This window comes from Stylophora pistillata, chromosome 1 (genome assembly GCF_964205215.1).
Source record: "Stylophora pistillata chromosome 1, jaStyPist1.2, whole genome shotgun sequence".
Lineage (NCBI taxonomy): Eukaryota > Metazoa > Cnidaria > Anthozoa > Scleractinia > Pocilloporidae > Stylophora > Stylophora pistillata.
In genome coordinates this window covers 59,977,414-60,001,551 of record NC_142519.1, presented here as the reverse complement: position 1 = coordinate 60,001,551, position 24,138 = coordinate 59,977,414, and the positions used below count along the sequence as shown (strand labels likewise).

The 24,138-nt window shown below is 37.6% G+C and overlaps 3 protein-coding genes and 1 long non-coding RNA gene across 11 annotated transcripts in view; 3 read left to right on the top strand and 1 right to left on the bottom strand.

Annotated features, from left to right (window-relative positions):
- Nucleotides 1–17: 17 nt before the first annotated feature.
- Nucleotides 18–2,413, top strand: LOC111340337 (uncharacterized). The gene is made up of 3 exons (XM_022947166.2): nucleotides 18–151; nucleotides 483–649; nucleotides 1,121–2,413. Exons 1-3 carry the CDS (start codon nucleotides 25–27, stop codon nucleotides 2,288–2,290), a joined length of 1,464 nt encoding a protein of 487 aa, XP_022802901.2. The 5' UTR covers nucleotides 18–24; the 3' UTR covers nucleotides 2,291–2,413.
- A 5,388-nt stretch (nucleotides 2,414–7,801) lies between these two features.
- LOC148743494 (uncharacterized) lies at nucleotides 7,802–12,965 on the bottom strand. Its single transcript, XR_015989322.1, has 2 exons — nucleotides 10,439–12,965; nucleotides 7,802–8,734 (listed from the first exon to the last, which is right to left on the bottom strand). It is a non-coding gene; the product is annotated as an uncharacterized LOC148743494 (long non-coding RNA).
- LOC111340350 (protein FAM53A) lies at nucleotides 7,862–20,547 on the top strand. 5 transcript variants are annotated; one of them, XM_088726779.1, is made up of 7 exons: nucleotides 7,862–8,051; nucleotides 18,142–18,252; nucleotides 18,367–18,547; nucleotides 18,673–18,724; nucleotides 18,907–19,541; nucleotides 19,775–19,831; nucleotides 19,914–20,547. In XM_088726779.1, the coding sequence occupies exons 3-7, from the start codon at nucleotides 18,479–18,481 to the stop codon at nucleotides 20,220–20,222; spliced, it is 1,122 nt and encodes a 373-aa protein (XP_088582905.1). In that variant the 5' UTR covers nucleotides 7,862–8,051; nucleotides 18,142–18,252; nucleotides 18,367–18,478; the 3' UTR covers nucleotides 20,223–20,547. The 5 variants fall into 5 exon arrangements, with proteins under 5 accessions (XP_088582905.1, XP_088582914.1, XP_022802918.2 ...); XM_088726788.1 differs by lacking the exon at nucleotides 7,862–8,051 and adding an exon at nucleotides 16,756–17,928 and having other exon boundaries at nucleotides 18,443–18,547; XM_022947183.2 differs by lacking the exon at nucleotides 7,862–8,051 and adding an exon at nucleotides 16,756–17,928.
- Nucleotides 20,548–20,691: 144 nt separating this feature from the next.
- The window catches only part of LOC111340349 (dynein axonemal assembly factor 9), a 30,706-nt gene continuing 27,259 nt past the window's right edge, over nucleotides 20,692–24,138 (top strand). For all 4 annotated transcript variants that reach the window (XR_015989252.1, XM_022947179.2, XM_088726667.1 and 1 more), the window contains exon 1: nucleotides 20,692–20,877. Coding sequence is in view for 3 of the 4 variants with exons in the window: in XM_022947179.2 (XP_022802914.2) it covers nucleotides 20,789–20,877 (89 nt within the window). In the remaining variant the exon portion in view is untranslated. The remainder of the gene's footprint in view (nucleotides 20,878–24,138) is intronic.

Sequence of the window (24,138 nt, the reverse complement as noted above, 5' to 3'; positions counted from 1 at the left end):
AAAATCTTTCAAATTAGGCTAAGAATGAGCGTGAAAACACTAGAAAAGTTAAGCCTGGAGAGTATCGCGAAGGGCATGAGCTTGTGGTGCAACTCATCGATCGTAGATCTTAATCGGTTCAAATATGTTCTTGGTCCGTTTGATGGCTTGAGTGAGTGAACTTTGAAATATTTTAAGCAATTTTACAACCAAGTACTAAATAATTTAGATTCATTTTGGTTTTTGGGTGACATACGCAGAAAATGGCCATTGAAGGAAGGGGGAGAGGGTGGGGGGGGAGGCAATCCTTGAATTAACAGTCCCACTGACTGAGTGTCTCATGTCTTATTTTAAGATTCTTATGGCATGAATTAAGTAATGAGTCTGGATTTAAAACGTGGAGTATACTTGATAAGTTGTTGAACTTTTGATAGCTATGAATGGGGGCCTGTAGGATTTTGGTTTATCCAAACATTTACTTGTCGTTCATTGTTATTTTGTAGACTCTGGTCTTATTCAAGAACTTTTGGATATTCTGTGTGAAAAGAAGCAAATTCGAGTGTCTCACTTTCATGTTCTTCTTCACTCTAATATTAAGCATGTTGATTTGAGTGCTTGTTCCTCACTTATCAGTGATCAGATCATTTCTGCTGTGGTATTTCGTTGTAAGGTTTGTATTGTTCAGTCATCAGAGACAACATATGATTGTTATTATGATAAATCAGTTTCATGGAGAAAGTGCTTCTGGTCATGAAATTCCCAAATCCTCAATTAACTTAAAATGTCTAAAAGTTTAATGACCCATTCCTTTTTATGAAAAATTTAAAGTACATGATGCTCCTGACAAATTGTTAATCCTAGCAGGATGGATGTCGTTCATGACCATATTAGGTGGTCTATCTTGCCATGAACTCACAGTAATCAGATGTAACCTAAGTTCCAGTGGACAACAGTTTAATTCATCCAGGGGTCCAGGATTCTTTATCAACATACCCTCTTGGCTTCTTAACATAAATCATCTGCAAAATCAAGACAATGCTATTAAGAAGGTGGACCAAGCTGCCTCAGAGTATTTTTATTTTGGTGAATTACTGAATTCAACATTTTCACATTTTCTGCAAATTTTATCATCTCTTTTCAGAAAATTACACAGCTCTTTCTCAAGAATTGTTCACGTCTCTCAACAAAAGCACTGAAAAAGATTCCTTCAGGTTTAACCCGTCTTCAGTCCATTGATCTCAGTGGATGTTTGGCTTGTACAGATGAAGTGTTAAACCTCCTTGGAACATCGTGTCCTGAGCTGACAGTGTTGCGGGTGGAGTCATGCACTCTTCTCACAGATGCTGGTTTAGCTGGTTTGTGCGAAGATGTTAAAAATCCAAAGTGCCGAAGGTTAAAAGAAGTCAACTTGTCATCAACTGGTGTAACAAGTTATGGAATACAAAAACTGTTGAACTCTCAACAAGAGATACAAAAGATGTCCTTGGCCATGACAAACTCAGTTGAAGAATTTGACATAAGTGTTCCGAGCATAAAACTTAGTTCTTTGGATTTGTCTTACACATTTATCACAGATACATGCATGAAAATTCTCTGCAAAAGTTGTCCCTTATTGTGTGACCTATCACTTAACTGCTGCACTTCGCTCACAGTTATATCTTTAGAGTTTATTGCTTCACTAGCCCATCTGAAAGTTCTGCGTATTGGTGATAACAAGGCAATGAAATTTCATCCCCATCTTGCTCAGTTCTTGGTCAAATCTGGAAACTCATTGAAAGTACTGGACATTTCTGGAATGGATAGAGTGGACACTGAGATCCTTGGGGTCTGCTGCAAGTCCTTAGAAACTTTAAATATGGCAGACTGTACTAAAGTAACTGGCAGTTACATTCATGTTTCAACTGCAGATGAAAGCAAATGGGTAACCTTAGCACAAGCTTGCCCAAAGTTGTCTATTCTTAACCTCCATAACTGTCATTTTTTGCATCACAAGTCACTTGCAGAACATCTCTTAGCCATTCTGTCCAACTCAACAGAATTACAAGAGCTAGATCTATCTGGAATTGAAAAACTGAGTGATGAAATTATTTTACAGCTTCTACAGTCCTCAGGGTTATTACTGTTGAGGTCTGTCAATCTTTCAATGTGCAGTGAAATATCAGTAGAGTCAGTGGAATTGCTTATTAAAACATGCAAAGGTCTTTCACAGTTGAATCTTTCACATTGTCGGAATATTTCTCTGTGTGATGCTGAGAATTTAAAGAAGGTAGCCAGAGACAGTAAAAGTACACCAAAGATTGCCTGGATCTAACATATATAGATAAGTTTTATCATTGTAACACTGGGCTACAAATTAATATTTTTCAGAAATTTGTTAAAACCTTTACATAGAAGTTTTTAGATACTTTGGAAAAATTAAAATGATCTGCCCCGACTTTATTGGTGTTTATTATGTAGTCAGAAACTGTCGGAGGTTTTGTCCAAAAAGAAAGAAAAAGGGAAAAGATAAAGTAAATATGATAAATATTTTACAAGAAGATCCCATTTCAAACAACGCGTCGATGAATACAGTTTATGTGTACATGTAACTATAAAGATTTAATATGTGTCGTGATCAGATTTCATAGCCCATTGCAGAAATGTGAGAGGACTGGGAAAGAGAGTGGTTGTTTGCCGTTTGTTTGAAAAACTAAGATATTCAAATGAAAGATCAACTAAATTTGAGAGTATTAAGCAAGAATAGAAGTATTTAGAGGATGAAAATGGCAAAATGACAGCTCTTCAAATATCACCTAAAATAGAGAGTTTGTATGGATTGGGTAGACAGGCCAAAAATTATTTTAAGGGTTTGTATGGAATTTTTGTAACTTTTGAAGGCGCCGATTTGGACACTTTTCCGCCAAAAACTCTCAAGCTTGACTGGGTAGCTTTTCATTCATGAACATTTCAGTTGAAATGTTTAGATTTTCAATGTCATCAATAGAAGAAACTTGTCCCAGTCCTCTCACGTTTCTGCAATGGGCTACGCGATTTAGTTATGCTGAAATTTAGACGCAAACGAAGTGATTTCTTAATGATCGAAGATCTTGGCAAGCCAAGACCTTAACAAGGTGTGAATTAGGCTGTAAACTGTTCAGAATATTCTGATGCCTCTTTTGTGGGTAATAACGTCATTACCACTGAAAACTGAAACGGTTGGCAGTCTTTTGTGACATTTGCCGTAATGACTCCAGGCGAATTATTAGTTTGGCGCATTTGAGCCATAAAAACCAAGGAAGTTTAAAAAACACCACTTGTCTAAATATTTGATGTGTCAACTCTTTGCTTCTCAAAATAATAATGATTCGAATGGAAAGATGAGTTATCCGCCTAGCCAACATACTTTGAGTTCTATCATGTGAATCAGATTAACAAAACTGGGTACCAGTCACTGAGTTTGCATAAGCAACACAATATTTCCGCCATCTTCATGGTTCTTTATTGACATATTAACGTCTCGACTCGGTGATGAGTTTTTGCGTTAGATAACTAATGACATCAGATTAGTTTCGGTATTATAGAACCTTTAGAGGAGAAATACCTCAGCTGATACGGCTTACATTGAACATCTCTGAGAGAGCATTGGTGAGTTGATCATGGTCCCCATATACTGCATGTTTTTTTAGTTTGGTTAAATTTTTTTTAACTCTAAGGTCAGCAAAACATTTGTTCCTTTTCCTCCCTTTTTCGCCGATGTGACATGTTGACAAGCTTTTATTTATTATATTTTGTGAGGAAAATGTGAGTTAACCTAAGGCAAACTTACTATCACCAATTCTATACCGGAATGGTATGTCTTCAATATTAGAGAGTAGGTTTTGCAAGTTCTTCTTGCTAAAGAATCACTAATATCTTCAGGTTGTATGATATGAGACCCAGCGGAAAGCAGGTGTCCCTTTCGATTCTCGCCCATTCTGTTCGACACGCTCTCCAGTCTGACGTTTATTATTCATACATTTCTCCGCTCCAATCAACAGAATTTCCGTTATTTTATCACGACATGTCTGTTTCTTCTCCTCCCGGGGGAATCACTTTATACCAATACTCGTTTATGTTTCCTTAGGTCTCGATAACTAACTTTTTTCCAACTGCTCCTCAGAGATTATGAATTTTAATATAAATGGCTAATGGTGCTTCGTTTTAATGCCTATATGTTTAACAGAGAAGGCTGTCAGGTGTTTTAGTATAAACATATGATGAATGAGAGAAACAATAGGTTCACTTTTAATTTATTTCGCCAGACAGAGAGGAGGCAGGGAAATAATTAGGAAAGTTGAGCCTTTCAATTTAACCATTTATGCTGAGTAAAACACTTAATTTGGTTTTGTTGGTGTCAACCCCACGCTTCCTTTACTGCACTCACCTATTATCCTATTTTTTTTTCTTATGTAAGATTTCTCGCTTAATGATAATTTCGGGGAAATCGCGGGGAAAAACAGAAAGCCGAAATAGAAAGCCGAAATAGAAGACGATTGCCATTTTCTCAATTATATTATGAATAACTTTCAGCTCGTAATTTCTCATTGGAAATGGCATTTCTCGATGTTTTGGAAACTGCAGGTGTTAAGTATTGGGTTTTCAGTGTGTCTCTCTAAGTTAATAAATGAGGTAAGTTGCTAAAGAAACTGTGTTGCTGCGTCGGTGGGGGTTAACAAGGTAGTTTGGCTATATCAACTAAGTTGAAATTGTAAATTGGCCACCGTTAAGAGTTAAAAAAAAGATGACGTTTTGAGCGTTAGCCCTTCATCAGAGCGAATGGAGGAACTGTGGGTTGTGTGTGAGAAAAACGTCACGTTTTTCTCGTCGCCTTGTTCCCACCAATTGCGTAGCTCCACTTTCTGCATATAAACCCACATACAACCCACAATTCCTCCATTCGCTCTGACGAAGGGCTAATGCTCGAAACGTCAGCTTTTTAACTCTTTACGGTGGCTAATTTACATACATACATACATTGGTTAATTGACCACTCCCCATAGGGGCTTTTCTGGGCCAACCGCCCACCCATCCCACCCAGGGGAGGACATCCACCACACATTAATCTCGTGCGTGGGAGATTAACGTCTCCTACCCCTAACCCTGCAGGGGACGGGGCTTACAGAATATCTATACATTTCTTGATTATAGAAAGGTAGCAAATTCTCCTCACTTATTTTAAGACCATGAGTACTGGTCTGAAATTTACAATTTCAACTTACGTATATGAGAACGATCCTTCGCAGTAAAGCACTATTTGAGCAATAGTGAAAATCAGACCTGAAAAAAATTTCAGGCCTGTACGGGATTCGAACCACTGACCTCTGCGATACTAGTGCAGCGCTCTACCAATTGAGCTAACAAGCCAACTGGGAGCAGGCCATCAAATTAATTCGATATAAACCCGTAGATGATAAATCAAACAACAACAAACATATGAAACATATGTGTGAACTGCGGTTATGAGACGTATATGAGAACGGGTTTATATCGAATTAATTTGATGGCCTGCTCCCAGTTGGCTTGTTAGCTCAATTGGTAGAGCGCTGCACTAGTATCGCAGAGGTCAGTGGTTCGAATCCCGTACAGGGCTGAAATTTTTTTCAGGTCTGATTTTCACTATTGCTCAAATAGTGCTTTACTGCGAAGGATCGTTCTCATATACGTCTCATAACCGCAGTTCACACATATGTTTCATATGTTTGTTGTTGTTTGATTTATCATCTACGGGTTTATATCGAATTAATTTGATGGCCTGCTCCCAGTTGGCTTGTTAGCTCAATTGGTAGAGCGCTGCACTAGTATCGCAGAGGTCAGTGGTTCGAATCCCGTACAGGCCTGAAATTTTTTTCAGGTCTGATTTTCACTATTGCTCAAATAGTGCTTTACTGCGAAGGATCGTTCTCATATACGTCTCATAACCGCAGTTCACACATATGTTTCATATGTTTGTTGTTGTTTAATTTCAACTTAGTTGCTATAACTAAATTGTCTCTCTAAATTGGTATGTTTGAAGTGCTCCAGAAAAGTGCAGTCGAATCTGTATTTAGCGGCACCGTATGAAGCCGGGTCACCCTGTCGGCTAGCGGCTGTCGAAGTCCCGGAATTTTTACCCCTTATTACTCTAATTTTCACCCCCATTAAGCAATCGTGGTCACCCAACGGCCTTTTTGTATTGTCTTCCACCTGTGCTGAAAGGCCACTCAAAGCGGGCCATAGAAATAAAACTAAAAGTAATCTTTCATGTAAAATTTGATCCATATTCCTCTCCCGAAATCAATGTTACTAGCATTTTTGAACGAGTTTTTTGTACATTAACTGGTCAATTGTGGCAAAAAATGACATTTTTTATCATTTCTATTTAATAATACCTCTATTCTGTGGAACCTCTAGTAGGGGGTCAACCTGTATCAAAATACAGGTTGACCGCTTAAAAGCGGTCACCCCTGCAATTCTATATGGGTGACGGCTAAAACAGAGGTTCGACTGAAGTTCTATATACGGCTTGCGGGCCTACATAAAATCTGAGATGGGAAAATTCTCCAGAATGATAAATGTGAATAGCTGTGAAAATGATGGGTGAAAAGAAAGTAACCCTAAGCGGTCTTCCCCAACGACCAGTTCGCCAACGCCTTAGGTCGTGTCGCTCACTTCCGGTCTTCAGCCGACTGACTGCTTGGAGTTCTGGGAAACAAAATAGCGTTCGAACATTACCAGTGGGAAGAAGGGATTGAGGGCTAAACGAATAGATTTATAGGTGTTTGAGCGTAAGAAGTTAGCGAACTTGGACGAACTAAAAGGTCACGGAACTGGCCATTTGCGAAATTAGCTGCTCATTTCTTTTCGGCCAGTTGCAATGAACAATCCGTGATGCGGTTAATGTGGAGATTTCTTAAAGGTCGGTAATCCGGTAACTTGCGAATGAATCTGGTCCGTCCCTGATATTCAGGAATATATAGAAAACAACGACGTGATGAATTTTCCCGGCTAATTTTATTTTTCGATGGGCATTTTGAAACTAAAAGGTTGGTATATACTACAAGCGAAGACAGTTTAAAGTGTCAAACGAGCATAAGTGAACTGCTAGTCAAGATCACTTGAAATTTGTTCTTTGTACGGCGAGATATCACCTCAGCTTATGATGGGATCAGGTTAGCTTGTGTTACTGTTATTATAATTTTTGTTCAATTTTCTTTCACTATCGGGGTGAACACTTTAAGAAAGGTTAGGAAGCAAAATGTTGTGTTTTTTGACAGACTCTTTTGGTTTCAACTTGGGTCAAATTTAACCAATTGTCTCAAATCGGGAAAGGTTTAGTATACTCATTGTAACTAGGTTCTGGAATCGAGTATATTGTTATTTAAGGTAAATTTCTACCTATTTTGATGTTATTTATTTAACTGGCTCGTAAAAGGGTGAGGAAAATTATCTTTTTTTTTCAGGAAAGTGAAATGTTTCAATAATCATGACCTTCCTCTCCTTCCTGAATTTATTTTTTTTTTTGGGGGGGGGGGGTATGATTCTATAAAGTGAAAATTTAGGCAAAAGACTTGCTATTTATATCAGTGCCCCACTATATCGTCTCAGAGTTGGAGTAAAGTGCAAGCTTGTGGGGGCAACATAATGTCTAACATCATGCTGACCTCTAGACTGCTTTGCAGCCATTTCCAGAGTCGTCACGCCAGGCGAGCGTTGCGTGACGAGACTAAAGACGGCTACGAGGGAGACTGTTGACCTCGGTTTAAAGCTAGAACCAAAAATTCATGACAGTTAATAGAGGGTCCCTCAGGCAGCTAACAATCAAGACTTATAGAAAACGGCAAACATTTATTTGTTTTGTTCACAGTTCCGTTTAGTGTTCTGTACGCCTCCCACTCACTAATCTCGCGGTAAATTCAATATCGCTTTGGGCGGTGTTCATATTTCAAGGTCAAAGTTCCTCGTTGACTTCGTTCAAATCTTCGGTGCCGGTGCAGTTTGTTGATCAGGGTACATAGAGAAAGCTTCCCTTAAACGACTCAGACAACAATTTTCAAACGGAATGGCATAATATTTGGGTAAGTATTGGTTTCAGAATTGGCAATAGTAGTAAAAGAGTCAATGCCAGTGTTCTTGTTTCAGTGGTGTTCTCCGTTAAGTTGCAAGGTCACAGCAATCGGAATTTACTAGAACTTGCGATCGAAGTGTTTCTGTTTACTCGTGTTCAGAAATACAACAAATATCCAAACCAAGGAGTATAAATGTAATGGTTGGCACTGGATATAACGTAGGAAGAATTAAACGTTTTAACGAAGAGATGTTCCTTACATGTAGTGACATTCCAGTCATCATTGCTAAGGATATCTCAGTGTTTGTGTGATGAATTGAACAATTGACTCCCTTTTGACTAGCAAAGGTCGTTAATTCATTAATCTCAGTCACACATGATCCCGCAGATTTCAACTCCAAAAGTTATACAACTACAGGTTTTTCTCATCGGGAACAACTCAGACAAATTTTGTCTGGTCACGGTCAGTAGCTGCGATTATCATTTTTTTCCGTGCAAATTTCGTCTTGGTCCATTGGACTTTTACTATATTTGGTCGGTGGCGACATAGTGTAAGAGCTGCAGCATATGCTTGATATTGCCGTCCAACAAGTCTGATCTCGTCGTAGACATGTTTGAATTCGCTGTGTGCCATCTCAGCACAACTAACAAGTGAAGACATCAGTCGGTGTGTAGCGAGGCAAATCTGAGAACCTGTTGGATAGAATTTACATATTTTAGTAGTAAAAATGCCGTACAATATATACATTCCAGTTAAAACGTGATTCTTAAATTTGGAAACTGAGTCATGAGAAGCAAGGAGATTTGTGTAGTGGTGTGTAGAATATGATGAAACTACGAATATTTAGTTAAAACATGACATCAGCGTTGTCATGCGAGTGATATACTGTCATTTCAGTATTCCTCGTAGCAGTACAAGGATTCCCGAGAAAATGAAACTGAAATTGCTGAATCGTCATTTTCATTTTCCATTTGATTGTTTATCAAGTTCCCGCTTAATTTTTTAGCGTCGCCAATGCACTGCGCCACTCGCCTGCTTGATTGAAATCTGACGAACGTGACGGATGCGCTTATTTAAAAACTTCGTTTTAACATCAAAAAGTGACTTCGTCAAAGACTCAGTGAAAATTAATTAAAGCGGAATAAGGTATTTCACTTAAAAAGGCTGGAGTTCCTTGTGTTGGGGTTGAAAAAATGAGGAAAAACATTGTTGTGTTTTTAGTGGAAGAAAGAAATGTTATTGATCACAAAGGAAGTGCTGGTAATTTTTTTATTCAGTTAAGCCACATATCTGTTTCCCACTCAGTTTTCTCGCAACGAAACATATCAGCTGTTTGGTAGTAACTCAGTAGAAGGGGAAAGAGATGAACAAATTAAATGATAGCAATCGTCAAATTGTTACTTTAGTGCCCAGTTTGGTTATAATGATTCCTTTTTAAGGCTTAACCTTTTGCATTTCTTCTCCACAGTAATTGCCGTCAACATCGAACACGAGGATTGTAAAATGGTAGAAAACGAACCGTCTGTTATTTTTCAAAGCTATTTTGCAATCCTTGACGAGAATTATGAACTGGAAAAAATTTAAAAATTGTTGAATTATTCATACCTACGCAAACCTTTTTAAGATTTTTCAAGGCTTGAAAGATTGCAAAACATCAACTTCCAAGGTTCTTTAGAGGAGATTTGAGACAAGAGTTTTGTACGCTCATAAAATTAACTGGTTTGTTACGGCTAAGACTGAGGGTGTACAAGTTAGAGGGAAAGTGCCTAATGGTTTTTACGCGTGTGACCGTGTAACTTCATAAAAGCGCCATTTGAATCATTGATCGATGATATTGGCATTACATTCACTCAATTTTGACCCAAGTCCTTGGACTGCATTTATACAAGCACTCAGACCCTACATGGCACATAGGCCAGTGTATTTTTTCCAAAGGGGAAAGGTTTCAAAACAAACGCTTCGTCAAGAATCATGATAAACCTACGCTACTACGCGCAAACTTTACATATGTAATGACTGTTTATGATGAAACCCTCTAACTCAGCATGAATATCGCATGGTGCGGGTTACGATGATCAATGTGGGAGGTTCTCTTTTTGCCTTGACATTTTCGAGCATGAATGTGGAGCAGTTCAACCTTAAATATACTTTAATCAAAGAGCAGTGAATCGAAAGGAAGCTTTTTGATGAAACCCTGCCTCAACCCGCTTGCAATATCATTAGTCCGCTTGGCTGCTGTCAGTCCATGTGGATAGAAAGGGATACTCACCATAGTAACAATTGTCCAATATTATTGCTTTTGGCACAAATCAGTTTTTCTCATTAAAAATCTCTCTAGTCTCAAGATACAGAAGATTTTAATCGCCGCAATATTTCAATAAGATTAATTTTTTTACCTGCATTTTGTCGCCTTCAATATATTTAAGTCATAGTATGTTTTCTGACCCATTACCAAGGATACATTGCTTTATATTTGCTGTTAGCTTTTCGCAAGATAGTGCGGCTTATATTAATGAACTGAACTTGAACTGAGCCGGGAGCTTAAACAGTGCTCTAAGGTCGACTTAACCAATATGAAAAATTTCGTAAATTTAAAAGTGATTCACTAAGGCGCTTTTATGATTGTTTACTTATTGCTTGGAAGCTGTTGGCATCACGGTACAATCAGGACAGTTTGTACAGCCAACGTGATTTAATTTGTATTCAAAGCACGTTTCAGTCAAATGAGTGACCTTCAAATCTGCTCATAATACAAATAGATTTTTCCTCTAAAACTGTCACTTGACAGCTTGCTAATCAAATTCATGTACTGACGATGAACCAAAGTGGCAATTGACAACTTCCCAAAGAGGCAAGTTCCATTTTTAAGGAAATCCCAAATTTGAGCGCAGTTTTGATAAATTGTTAGTTATGACAGTTAAATCAGTTCTCTTGACCCTAATATTAGATGAAGATATTTTTATTTTACGAATTATTTATTCTCATAAATATTTGGGATCTATTTGAATTTTAGAAAATCTGATAAACATGCATTTTTCAATGCGAGATAAAAACGACCTTTGAATCAAGTTTTTTTAATGCACAAAAATTTGGCAAGATATTTGCTCAATATTTGCGGCTTGGTGAAGTTTATCTAAATCTTAAAAAAAAAAAAAACACGAAAGGATTGAAATTTATTCAAAACAGTGAACTGGTTACTTCGGAGATCAAAGATGTTTCCTTCTTTTAAATCATTTCAAGTTCACATTTACATGAAAAAGAAGGCATAAAATGAACATCCGAATCAAGTATTGTCGAAAGCTATCACTGAACAAAAATCTTCATCCTGACGTAATCAAAAGTCTTTAACAACACGAGTTACACGCCTTGAAACAAGTTCAATTTGTTGTTTACACGCTGTTTATTTTCCAAGTGATGTCAGCGTCATAGCTTCAGTTTAACCAACCCGCAAACACGTCCGTAGTTTGGCTCTGATTTCGCAATTGTTCCATGTTCCAACGGTTCCAAGCTTTCTTGGTTTTCTGGACCATACAAGTCAGTATTCCGTTAGCTGTCAAGAAATCAGCCCGGCAGATTTTTCCCGTGCAGTGTCAGCGTTTTATCTTTGTACGGTACACCACGTGTAGTGAGGCACGGACTGCTTTTTTTTTCCATTTTTTTTTTTTTTTTTTTGTTCTCTCTCTCTCTACAAAAGAAGGCAATATTATTTGTTATCAATACCTAACATGAATTTTCATGTAGAATAACCGTTCTTTTGTCACCACACTGCATGTGATACAAAACCTTTCTAACATGATGTGGGATTTGATTGTTAAAGGTGATCTGTTAATTGCACGTTGACTGGAAGGACACAAATGACAATTATAAGAGTTCTCATCTCTGAAAGGGAGTTTATTAAAAAACATATCAATCTTTCCAAATCCATGTCAACCCTTGAGGCGATTTATAGAATTTCATAAACATTTCGTTCCCGCCTTCGTGATCGATTACATAAAAGAAAAATATTCTGTATGTGCTTATCTCGGGCTGGTGGTAAGAAGTGGAAAGCTGGCCAAATTCGTTGCTTCCTGTGTTAATGTATTGATAGGGAAAATGAAAATAAAAGGAGTCTTTTTACCCTTAATTGCAGAAACAGATGAAAATGAAAATTACTGCCTCCATGACGAATTTAATCCTTATCAGTTGTAGTTTAGCGTATACTGCCGGCCTCTTTTATTGTTATTTCTTTTACAAAAAGGCAAACCGTTCGAAAATTTCAGTTTCTGCCTCACTGTTAGAGAACGGAAAAGCGAAAGGGCAAGTCTTATAAATTTGATGTATTTCCTTTTATAGGTATTAAATATCCGGCCCAGCAAAATCATGGGCTTTTCATGAAGAGAACGGCTTAAGATCTGCGGCTCCTGTTTGATATCGATCAGTGCAGAAAAGAAAACAAGCCCTCCTGTATATGGCTCAATTCTCTGAAAAAAAAAATACTGAAGATTCGGAAATGGTAGGTGAGACCTACTCTAGCCGAGGAGGCTCTCTCAGCCGATTAATTTCAAAAACCCTTCGAGAAATATCACGGTTCGTTGTATTTCAACCCAAATTAATTATTCTGTTTCCCCTTTGCCCTAATTACCGTTTCAGAAAAATGCCAGGTTAAATGAAAGTTTGACAAAAGTGAACTCACATGGCTCTTAGCATAAGAACATTTACTTTCTAGACCGATAAATTGATGGCTGAATTTTTCTTTCTTGCCAGGAGAAGAAGAGAATAAACTTTATCACAACTCCTGTACTATAACTCCTTTGAATTTGGAGATCTTCATGATACAGTAGGGAAGTGATAGATATACTGAGATAGATATCCCGCCGTCATTGAATTGTCTTGAAGGATAATGCCTTAAGCGGACGGATTACTGGCTCCGGTCATGCGGGCACCAATATACTGATGGAGTATCTTGCAATAGCTAAACAATATTATAAAAGTAAACAAAAACCGTTTGGCTTCATTTCTGAGCCCATGAAAGGAAAACAGAAGAATGCCAGCGCAATACTTAGGATTATTCATACAAATTGGAACTCTAATTAATCCTTGGTTCATCTGCCAGTGCAACATTTACGGGTGCATTTCGGCACGTGCTTGTTTCGTGACCTCGGTATAACTTGCACCTACACCATGACTTTACGTAATTTAAAATAAACTTTCTAGGGTTGGAACAAAGTAATTATCATTTTGCTTAGGTTATGGATTTACTCAAGTGGTAAAATGTATAGCCTAAAAGGCTGATATTCTTCGTGTTTTTGAAGCTTGTTGAATTGAAATCAATTATTAGCTCACTCTCAAGTTGTAGAAGTTGACCTTATTTAATCACGATATTTCATGGGATCCATCTTCAGGCAACTAAAACTGCTTGTACAGGAACTGTCAAAGTTTCGTGACCTCTGAAACCAAAGTTAAAACCCCTTCTAATTAGAGAGCAGTACAAGATATTAAACCAAACTTTTCAGCGCGATAATAAAGATAAAATGCATGATACGAAGCCGTCCGTGACTTGAGAGCGCTAGTTACGTAATTATTGGCGAGTGGCATCTTTAGCTAATCATATAATATTCAAACATCAGCTAAATTGATATCACTCAGTGTAAAAAGGAAAACAACTTGAAACACAAAACAATGTAGAATATCCAGGCAAAAAAACTGTTACCGAGCTGTAGCAATTTTCTTATTGATTTGTTGGATAGACGCGTATTTCGTGAGGCTGGGAATCAACTGCTTTTGTCTCCTAAATCACTTTTATTTAAAACCACTTAAAAAATACATTCTCTTTTTAATAACCGTCGAGTTTTTCAGATATGGAAATCATACTCTTTTACCACATAATATTTCCCACTCGTGCATAAAAGCAATTAAATGTGCAAATGAAAGTTCGTTTGCGGAGTTTCGATACAAAATTGTTTGATTTCTTATCACACTTCACACTGCTTACTGAATGAAAATTCACTCCGCACGCTTTGTGGACAAACCAATCACAGATCGATGGGATTTGAACACACCTTTAAACACAAAGGGAAAAGCACCTTGTGAAATTTAGCTTAAAATTATTGGCACAAAACGAATAAAATGTTTCAGAAATTTTTTTATTACATCTGGGTGCAAAATCAATTTCTTTTATAGAATATCCTTTAAGGAGTTTTAACTAAGTTAAATTCTCCTTCGACAAGCTGGCAACAAATTGACGTTTCTCGCGGGTGGGAAAATATCTTTATGAATGAATTTTAGCGTGTCACGAATTGTCACCTTTGTGAGTCGTGTGCTTCCGAAATTAAAGGCGGAGTAAACGCATAAATTGGTTATCTGTTTAGACAGATAGCCAGCTTGGATTTCTCGCTCAACTGACGTTACTTGAAATCGCGGAGGGATCAGTCAGTTTTGTTGTGAAGGTTGGGTAAGTGTGTGATTGAATTTGCGTTTTTTCCTTTTTATTTAAAAAGACTTTCTTAATACGACTAACGATCTGGAGATTTTCAGTGGTATTTATTGGAGTAATTGTAGTATTTTATTTTGCATCGAAATTAGTTTATTTTGCAAGGTGAACAATATTTTCATTAAATGATTTCCATATTAGCAAATAACGAAAAGATGTAATTTATCGAAGGAGCGTCTAAAGTTTTATTTTCAAATTATTCAACTTCGTTCTTCGCTTCCTCGGTCTTAAAGCAGAATGCAGCACTGAGCTTTACATGTAAATGAAGTAGCTTCTGGCATGAGAATTGACCATGTGCTAGTAACTCAAGTAAGCGTCATATTGTGTAAAATAAACGTGATAACACTTGAGAACACGAAAAATTCGCTGTAAGGTTTTGATCGTGTTTTGTCAAATATTTTATTTCCACACTCGCCCGAAGAGGAAAAAAGTACAAGATATGATATGGGTTTGCATATTATTAATCTACATTCAAAGCGAGCTGAAGTGTTCTTCTCGAGACTGCATGAAATGTTAATGTGTGCGAACAAATTTGGAAACGAAGCCGGCTTTTAAGATCTTTGTAGTGCTCGGCGGATGTGTTGAGCACCGATACAAGAATATTTTCGGAAAAGATTGTGTTTGAAGGTAATGTATAGATTTGTCTGAGGAAGGTAATTGTTAAGTTTTTAATCATATGTAAGAAGAAGAACAGGCCTCGAACACGAAAAAGATGCGCATCAGTTGACTTTACGGACGAGAAAAACAACATCGATATTCCGTTGCACCGAGAAAAACATTTCAACATTTCTCAAATATCTGGTCTTAATAATTATCTTATGCCGTTATGAACAGGTCAGAGAAAAGCAGTCCTTGAAAACTGGCTTAATTTTACAGTATTTACGTTTAAGAAGGATGATGAGGCACTCTAAGTTCCCAGCTAGGTGGAGTTATTAATAATTTTATTCACTTCACATTTCATAATTTGAGCATGCACGATTCTCCATTGATAACTATATATTTAAATGAAGATTAGAATCTTTGAGTCAGTCCGGAGTGAAGAAGATACCATCTTACTGTACACAGCGCATAGAATCATAGTGCGAATGGGCGAGTTTGAGACATCTTATTTTTTATTTCTGAAAATTTGCCTTTGCAGCGGATGAATAAAAGCTGCAAGTGTAAGTTGGGCCCGCGATTGTAATTATTACGAACATTGGTTTCAAAACTTTTTCTCTGCCATATTCTGGTGGCAGAAGTGTTTTCCTTTTGGATCCGCGGAAAAGCTTTATTCAAACGTATCGTATGATAGGTAACATTTTTTAGATGACAGAGCCTAATAATGAATTAGTTTCGAAATGTTTTTACAACGGAACATGTGCAAGTTATGCAAGATTTGTAAAAAGTTCTAGGATTGATGAAAAGGTGAAAGAATAAAGCTTGTTTAGTCGCTGTCATTTGGTGATATTCAGGCCAGGTGGTGCAGTTAAGTATCCTGAATAAAATACAAAAAATGCACGCGTTCCCAATCACCAACGGAGTTATGTCTGAAATCCCTTTGGAAAAAGAAAACATTTTTCAGTGTGAACTATCGTTTAAGAATACACCCTGATGATGGCTTCCGCTGCTTTTCACCGTGCTTTTACAAATATTCGACCTAACGTTGGGTATGCATTTGAACAGAGACAATGAAGCTGTAGTTTTTCTCATCATAAACCTCATTTTACACCAAAATGTTTTTCTCTAATTGGTTTCTTTTCACAGGGAGGAAGTTCTTAAACTCAGTTCCCCACCGAACGTATTCACTGCTATGCATGCGATGTTTCCCTAAATCACCATTTTTCAGAGCTCACTCTCTTTCATCTCTGCTAGAAATTCTATTTACCGAAGAAAAATCCCACTTAAGTGCAAATGAACTAAAAAGTAAGCAGTTGGCAAAGCTGTTGTCATTTCGTGCCTGTGATGAGGTTATTTGGAAAATATCCTCAACTGGAGACAGCGATAAAAAACCCAGTTATTTACTGAACTGCTTAGCAATTCAAACCCCTTGCAATTGCGCGGCAACAAACCTGGGCATATGAATGAATTAACTGTTAAGCTTTTCATTTTAAAGTGTCATCCGTTTAAGCTGACGGGGCCTGAGTTGATCTTCGCTATTGTTGCGGAAGATATTCGCTACGATCGGTAAAGCGAAGGATGGCAAGGTATTGCGACCTCCACATTCCCCCTGGACTGTTTCAGTTTGGTGGCACAATGCCTTAGGTGTGCAATGTTGACCCATCGTAGTCCAGTTTTATAATCTTTTCCTTTAGAGCAGCTCGGTAGTAAGATTTATTTAAGTACACAAGGATTTTTTTCCGGAATTGCAACAAAAGATGTTGCGTCACGAGGCAAACAAATCAAACATATTGACAAGATTGAACTGAAAAAGGCATATAAATCTAATTCAGCCAGCTAGAGATATTGGTTTCACTTGCCACCTTTTCACACTGTGTTTTTAAGATGAATTTCAAGTTTATTCAGAACTTATGCTAAAATTGTGTTTCACTCCGGCTGTGTTCTGCTAACAATAGGCACTATGAATCGCATTAACGAGAAAAACTCTCTAGAAGGATAAAAAAAATAAGTTGGAGCTTATTTGAATAATCGAATATCGTATCAGAATTGTGTCTATAGGTGGAATATGTATAATTCATTACCGCTACAACGACCTCAATTTGTTTTTACTATATTACTCAGACCGAGAGGAAATAAAGCGAAATTCGGAAAAAATAAATTAAGAATCCTATTTTCGTCAATCCCGCAAGGGGTTTGTAACCTTTGCCTGCATGATTCAGCGCTGCTTACGAAACATTCCCAGTTAGAAAGAGATGTAAACGACCGGCACATGAAAACCAATACACACATCGGTAATCTTGTTTCTATTTTTATGGGAGGAAGCGCTCAAATGGACAAGAAGAAGGCTTGCAAATTTCTTATCCTTGTGAATTTTCCACAATAGTGTAGGGATAGGAAGCCAATCGTGTCATAGGTGACATTGTGTTTGTAGCGAGGTGAGAATGAATTAATTAGAGTAATTTCTCACCAAGTCCGCGTTGTAGCGACACGAGTTGGTTGGTTGATTTGGCAATAAAATCTTTCTTTGCCTGCAAATTCATTGATGGCAAAGAAGTGGACGTCAGCATGAAATACGAGCCAATCAGAGGCGGCCATTTACCCGTTGCTGCGCTCTGATTGGTTGGGGAGATTGTTCTTTAGAAGATGACATCTATAATCAGACAGACCCTATTCGGCATTTAGAGGCCACAAAAGCCCTCCAAACTGGCCAGTTTTGTACGCTCAACAAGATTATCTATCCGGTTTTCTTCGATTAACCTTAGCCTAGAACCGATCATCAAATTTGCCAAGCTGTCAGCCAAAGAAATCGCCAAATCGAAGGTATCTGAAAGAGGTTTCTGTTAATAGATCGAAATGTGTACTTTCTTAGTAGCAGTGAAATGCTTCGCTTTGTAATTTCATTTTGCTCGTGTACTAAGCTAGATAATTTTTCTTTCGCCAGGGGGTTTGGGTTTTTTTGCGAGAATAACTGTGTTTAGTACGGAAAGAGATCAAAGGAAAACGAGAATAACGTCTTAAATGCGTTTGTCTCAGGCCCTGAAGTTACGTTGTGCTGCTGGTTCGATTAGACGATCGAATGAAATTTACTACTACAGCTACTACGACATCCGAAACTAAACCCACCATGTCACGGTGCTCAGAAAGGTTAGTTTAGCAGCGATCGGGAATGACCTATCTACGGTAAATCTTATTCATGTTCTTTCAAATTTATCGAATTTGTATTTGTGACGGCTGATATCCGGTTTAATTCTCTTTTAGGGCAGTCGACAAGTTCGAGTGAATGCCTCGCGCGTCAGTCACTCATTAAATTTATATTCTGTCATTCAATACAAAGAACTGTAGATCGTGGCCTTCATGTGGCGAAACCACGATGGTGACTGTCATAACAGACAAGCTGAAGAATCAGTCGCTCGAGGACCTTCCCAGTGATGAACCCGAGGTAACTAACATTTGAATTAAATGATATTCGTTCGAAAGACCTGTCGTAGGGGGCTTTCCGTTCTGATTCGATCGCGAGTTGACACGAATTTCAATGATGTTTACTCTTCGCTGCTTTTCTTTTAGATAAATGCAATACAGCTCCGAGTCCTATCTTCACGGAATAACCACGTTTCAGGTAAATTGCATTTGAGATGTTTCGCTTCTGTGTGGTGCCAGAAATTTTCTGCAGTTCTAAAAACTGTAGTAGGAAATTTCGCCAATTAAAAACTTGCATGTAATCATCAACGCATTGTTTTTGTTCCGATGAACTGCTACAAAACACATGGTTCACAATGAAATATTTCACTTTGCTTTTAGAATGTCCTATCGCTTACCGCCTGCATGGAGATGTACGACAGACATTTGGTCATTCAAGGACGCGAAGCTATCCTTCTCATCGACCCAGACGAACATACTGCAATAACTGCTCTGTGACCGATTCATCAGCTATGCACAGTACCACTCTGCCACCCGCAAATAAGAAATTATGTTCTTCTCTGTCACTGCTGGGGAGTAAAAGTACAGAGGTACAACCGTTGTGGGCTCCGCGAGCTTCCGCGGTATGGCAAGCTGTAGAAAACTGTGAGAAAAAACCACGATCGGTATCATGCCCGGACGACAAATTTAAATTGGCCGAGCTACTGTGGATAAACAGCGAAGTGGAATCTATATCAACACCTCCTGCCTCGCCAACACCAAGACCTGCTTCAGCAGATGCTGCCCTTGGGGAAAAACACCTATTTACAAAAAATGAAAGTCCAGAGTCTGATCCTACTTGTAGTAAGATTAACGAAAATAGAGACTTGAACTTTAACTGGAAACCGAATTTGCCTGGTTTGCATAGAAGCCGTTCTCAACCTTGCTTCGATCGTAAGAAAAGTGGTGTTAAAAGAAGAATTGAAGACGATTTCGACTCACACAGACCTGCCTTGGACTTGGCGAAAATGGAAGAGGTCTCAATTCTAGATTAATATATTTCAGAATCGCTTTGACAGAAAAATTGTTATTCGTTAGTCCTGACGAGAAGCTAAATAATCACTGAGTAGTTTTGAATAATTTATTTTTATGAATATTTTACAAAAGACGGTTTCTAACTTTGTTATGTTTTTTTTTTCACTCATGTTAGAAATGATTAGTGAGTACTTCAGAGCGGCAATAAACCAGGGTGTTTTATTTTTATTTGCAGACGTCTTATTTCCGTTGTCAGAACAGAAAAAAGGGACTTCGGATACCAAAATACATGGTAATTTAATGACTCGTATTCGCGGTGAACGCTTTTTCCAGATAATTCCTAATGCAAATTCGTATGTTTTTCTCTGTTATAGAATAAAAAGTGTTCAAGGGGATTAACAAACTACTTTGCCGAGTCTGAGAACTTTACGCTGAAACCAATTGCCTCCTCGCCTTTGTGCGCTCCGAACAGTAGTGTTATGATAACTCCTTCTTCATCGCCAACGAAACAGCTGGATTCCGAGATTGAAATCATCGAAGAACTCAAAGGAAAAAACAAGACATCAGACTTCCAGAATGAAGGATCACACAATTTAAACCCCAAAGCTCAGGACGAAGGAGTCTTTCATTTAGATTACAATTCCGACCTCGATTTAAATTCTATCGAAGACGATCTTTTTTAGATGAGAAGTAACTTTGGGATGTGAAGTCTTTTAACTTTTAAAGTTTGTAAATGAAATTTACGTGGACACTTACAAAACAAACATTAATTTATTACCTTGTATTTAGATCCCGGAGTTTTATAATCTCCGTGAATATATCCATGTAGAAACAGTTCTTGTATATTTTTGCATATATTAAGACTACAAAACGTTGATAATAAGTTTCTTCGATATTCTTGATACAATGTCGTTAGGAAAGAAAGAAAAAGTTTAAGGAAAGATTGTTGAAAACAATGGATGAACATTCATGAATGTTAAAAGAACGTCAATTAGATTGCTAAAAGAGCTTTGTGGTATTTGAAGGGTTATTTACTTAATGGGGCGAATCGTGGTCACAGTCTTTGAAGCGAATCGCATCTGTAGATATAAACAAAACTTTTTCAATATGCTCTTTTACCGCGCCATTTTGGATTTCGCGGCAAAATCCAAGCTTGACCAATCAGACCGAAACTTCGGCTGACGTCACGGTTCTAAACACGCCCTCAAATTCGCGGCCATGTTTGTTGTGAGTAAGTTTCTGCAAAATCATGACTGACTTTGCGGACAAAATTGCTTTTCTAAGGCCTGTTTCGGCGAAGAAAATAAGTAGGTACCAGCTGTACTCGCCTTTTGTAAGGTAAGAGTATTATCTTTTACAAGTTAAAAGTTGAAATTACCGGGTTTTTTATCACTTGAGCAAGAACATCTATTTAGATCGGTGATTTGTCCAACAAAAATTAAGTGGAAAAACTATTTTCCCTCAAAAGTGTAATATAATTTTACTTTCGCGTAGATTTCAGAGTATGATGAACTTTACTATTTGCAGGGGCTTTCTTCTATGCCTAGAGAACTAAATATTGAAGTAATATCGACGTTTAAACGACCACATTTGCAGAAACATGTTTTTTCTAGCTAAATTGGGACTCGACAATAAGCTTAAATTATTATTGTTTATAGAGGAGATGAAGCTTGTTATCCACCGCGTTGGGGATCCATTTGTTTTCTTACAATAGGGATAACTATTTTTCTCTAAATTTGCGGAAAACTTATCGCCAAATCTTAAAGGAACACTTCGATCCAAATGGCAAAAGTTTTGTATTTCGTCCATGGTGGTTAGTGCACATGGTTTTTGAAGTTGTGAACCTGACATTTCCATGAAAAATATTCAATCTTAATGTGTATGGTTATCAGAAAAGTTGTTTACATCTTTGCACTAAGCGCAATCCAGACGGTTGTCTTTGAGATATATTTGCAGCTCAATTAAAATTTGGGCAGAATGCCCTGGAGTAATTCGAATTGCCAAGGCCAAGAATAGCCGAGCAACCAATAATGCGATAAGGAATGGGCTGCTTCGATTTCCGCAATGAACGAATTGGTGTTATACCCGAATAAGCCTATTGATTGTTTTATTCTTTCGGTTAGTGTAAGCGGTCAGATCAAGAAAAACCGACCTCATAAAATGCGCTAAAAAAATTCGTTTTTGTCACTTTCCACGTCACGTTTGTTAACATTTCTTTGATTAGGGAACCCTTTCACGTATTTCTCTAACTGTCGGATCTCAGTGAAGATGTATATGTCTATTTTGTATACTGGTCCGATATTTAACTTGAATTCTACTTACTGTTTTTATTCGATCTGGTTTAGAGTGGATTTTAGCTCAATGGAGCACTTGTATGTTGTTCGGGTTTTCGTGACCCCTTTTAAAAGCTAGACCTAGCGAATTTGATGTTTACACAAATCGCTCAACGTGTGACAGGAAACTCTTTCCGTTCTTGCAAAATTATCATCCGATCCATTATTTTATGCATATGGGTTCCTGTTTTTATCCTCTGCAATCTCTGATAGTAAAAAATTAAAAAGGAGCGCACAAATTTCGTAGATAAGGCGACATTATTTTGTCGAATATAGTAAGGTGTGACAAGCTTCTGAACTCATTCGCATGTATCGTAAAAATCCCTATTTACAAATGCACACGGAAACTTTTTTTTTAACAAAATAGCCAGGTTTCTCTTGGAACAGACATGAAAACATTTTCTGTTCAGAAGTTACATGTTTGGGTTTAATTAAGGTATCAAGTATCTACCGGTAAAACTGCCGAATACATTTCTGTCAAGGAAAATTTAATAAGGCTAATCTTAGCAGCATATTGACTTGTGATAATAGGTTATCTTTTATCTGCAGAGGACTGTATTTTAAATTACAGAAGAAAATGACCAGTTCACCACATGGAATGTATTTCCATGTGGTTTATTTTGGCTTCTTTGTGAAGTGGACTTTGGATAATTTTTATACACTAGCAAAGATGTATGATGTAAAAAAAGCCGACATCAAACATATGGAGGTTTACACAAACAGCTCCTACTATAACAACAGGCCATAGGCTTTCTTCAGTACAATGTATGTACACCTGGGGCCCTGCCTTCCAATCTGTTCCTATGTGTACTTTTTGAAGGCTGTAGACATGAATGGCAAATCAATTTGCACATTTCCCAGCAACCTAGGTGGTACTTTCATATTACTCAGTATTGTATTTGAGAAACAAATAGCTTTGCTTTAGGATCTGTTGAAATATTATTTAACTGAACCTCAGAAAAAGAAAACGAATATTTCACAAGTATAGTTTGAAATCTGTCTCGAGAATACCAAACTTTACATCTTTACTAGTCACTGTTGAGATGTTTACATTTATCAATGTCCTTTGCTTCTCACAGAAAAAATTTCTCCAAATTTGTGTACTTAGTTATGGATCAGTATCGTGTATTTTTTGTTCTTATCTCTGTGTGGAGACTTGTAATACGAAGTAGAATGTATATCAGCATTCTATTCACTGTTCTTCACTGATTGGTCCAATAAGAGATTAAATGTAAAAAGTATTATTAATACTGCATGGAAATCATTTTTAACTCTGTGAAATCCCCCATCTCTGGCTTATAAAGTATAAAAAATGTTTGGTAAGTGTCTTACACAGCAATGGTGATTGTGTGCACAACATTAATTTATCATGAACAAAAACATCCTACCAAGGTGATGTAGATTCTAGCTCCAAAGCTGCAAATGCAAGTCAATGTTTGGGGAAAATATTGATTTGCTCTACAATGTATCCAATATATTTGGAATGGTAAGAGCTGACCACTCTAATAAGCAACCACTACCCTCAAGAAATCAATTCAGGAATTGATTCCTTGAGGGTATTCCTCACACTTCATTGAAAATGACAACAAAAGGCCTACTCACGGGACCGTCGACAGATCTGTAGTGGAAAGGATTCCCTATCAGAAGAGCTGTAGGATCCCTGTCATCTTAACTGCAAATCTACAATCTCTCAATAATAAGGTTGATGAGTTGCAATACGTCGCTGAATGTAACGATGTCGATGCTGTTTGTATCTCAGAGTGTTGGCTGTCACCACAAATTCCAGACTCTGCGGTGGCTATACCGGGATACAACCTTTTTAAGAAGGATCGTTTGTTTAAGCATGGTGGAGGGGCTGCATTTATTTAAGACAAACCATTCCGTGCACCCAATTATCTCAATGTGAGCAATCAGATTTGGAGTCTCTGTGGCTTTCCTTGACGCCTCATAGCCTTCCTAGATCGATCTCGTCAATAATTCTTTGGGTCGTTTACCATTCAACAGCTAACAGACGACCTGCAAACGGTGTTCTGTCCAACCATATTCGATCAACTTTGGACAGCCTACTCATGAAACAACCTAATGCATTGGTGGTGATTACTGGGTGTAACTGACATTCCGTCACAGTTTGAAATGCGTACCTTTTTTAATGTCGACAATTCACTTACACATAACACACAAAAAAAAATACAGAATTAACAATGCGAACTTAAACTCAAGGAAACTGAAATACAACGAAATGAATACGAAAAAACACAGGGAAATA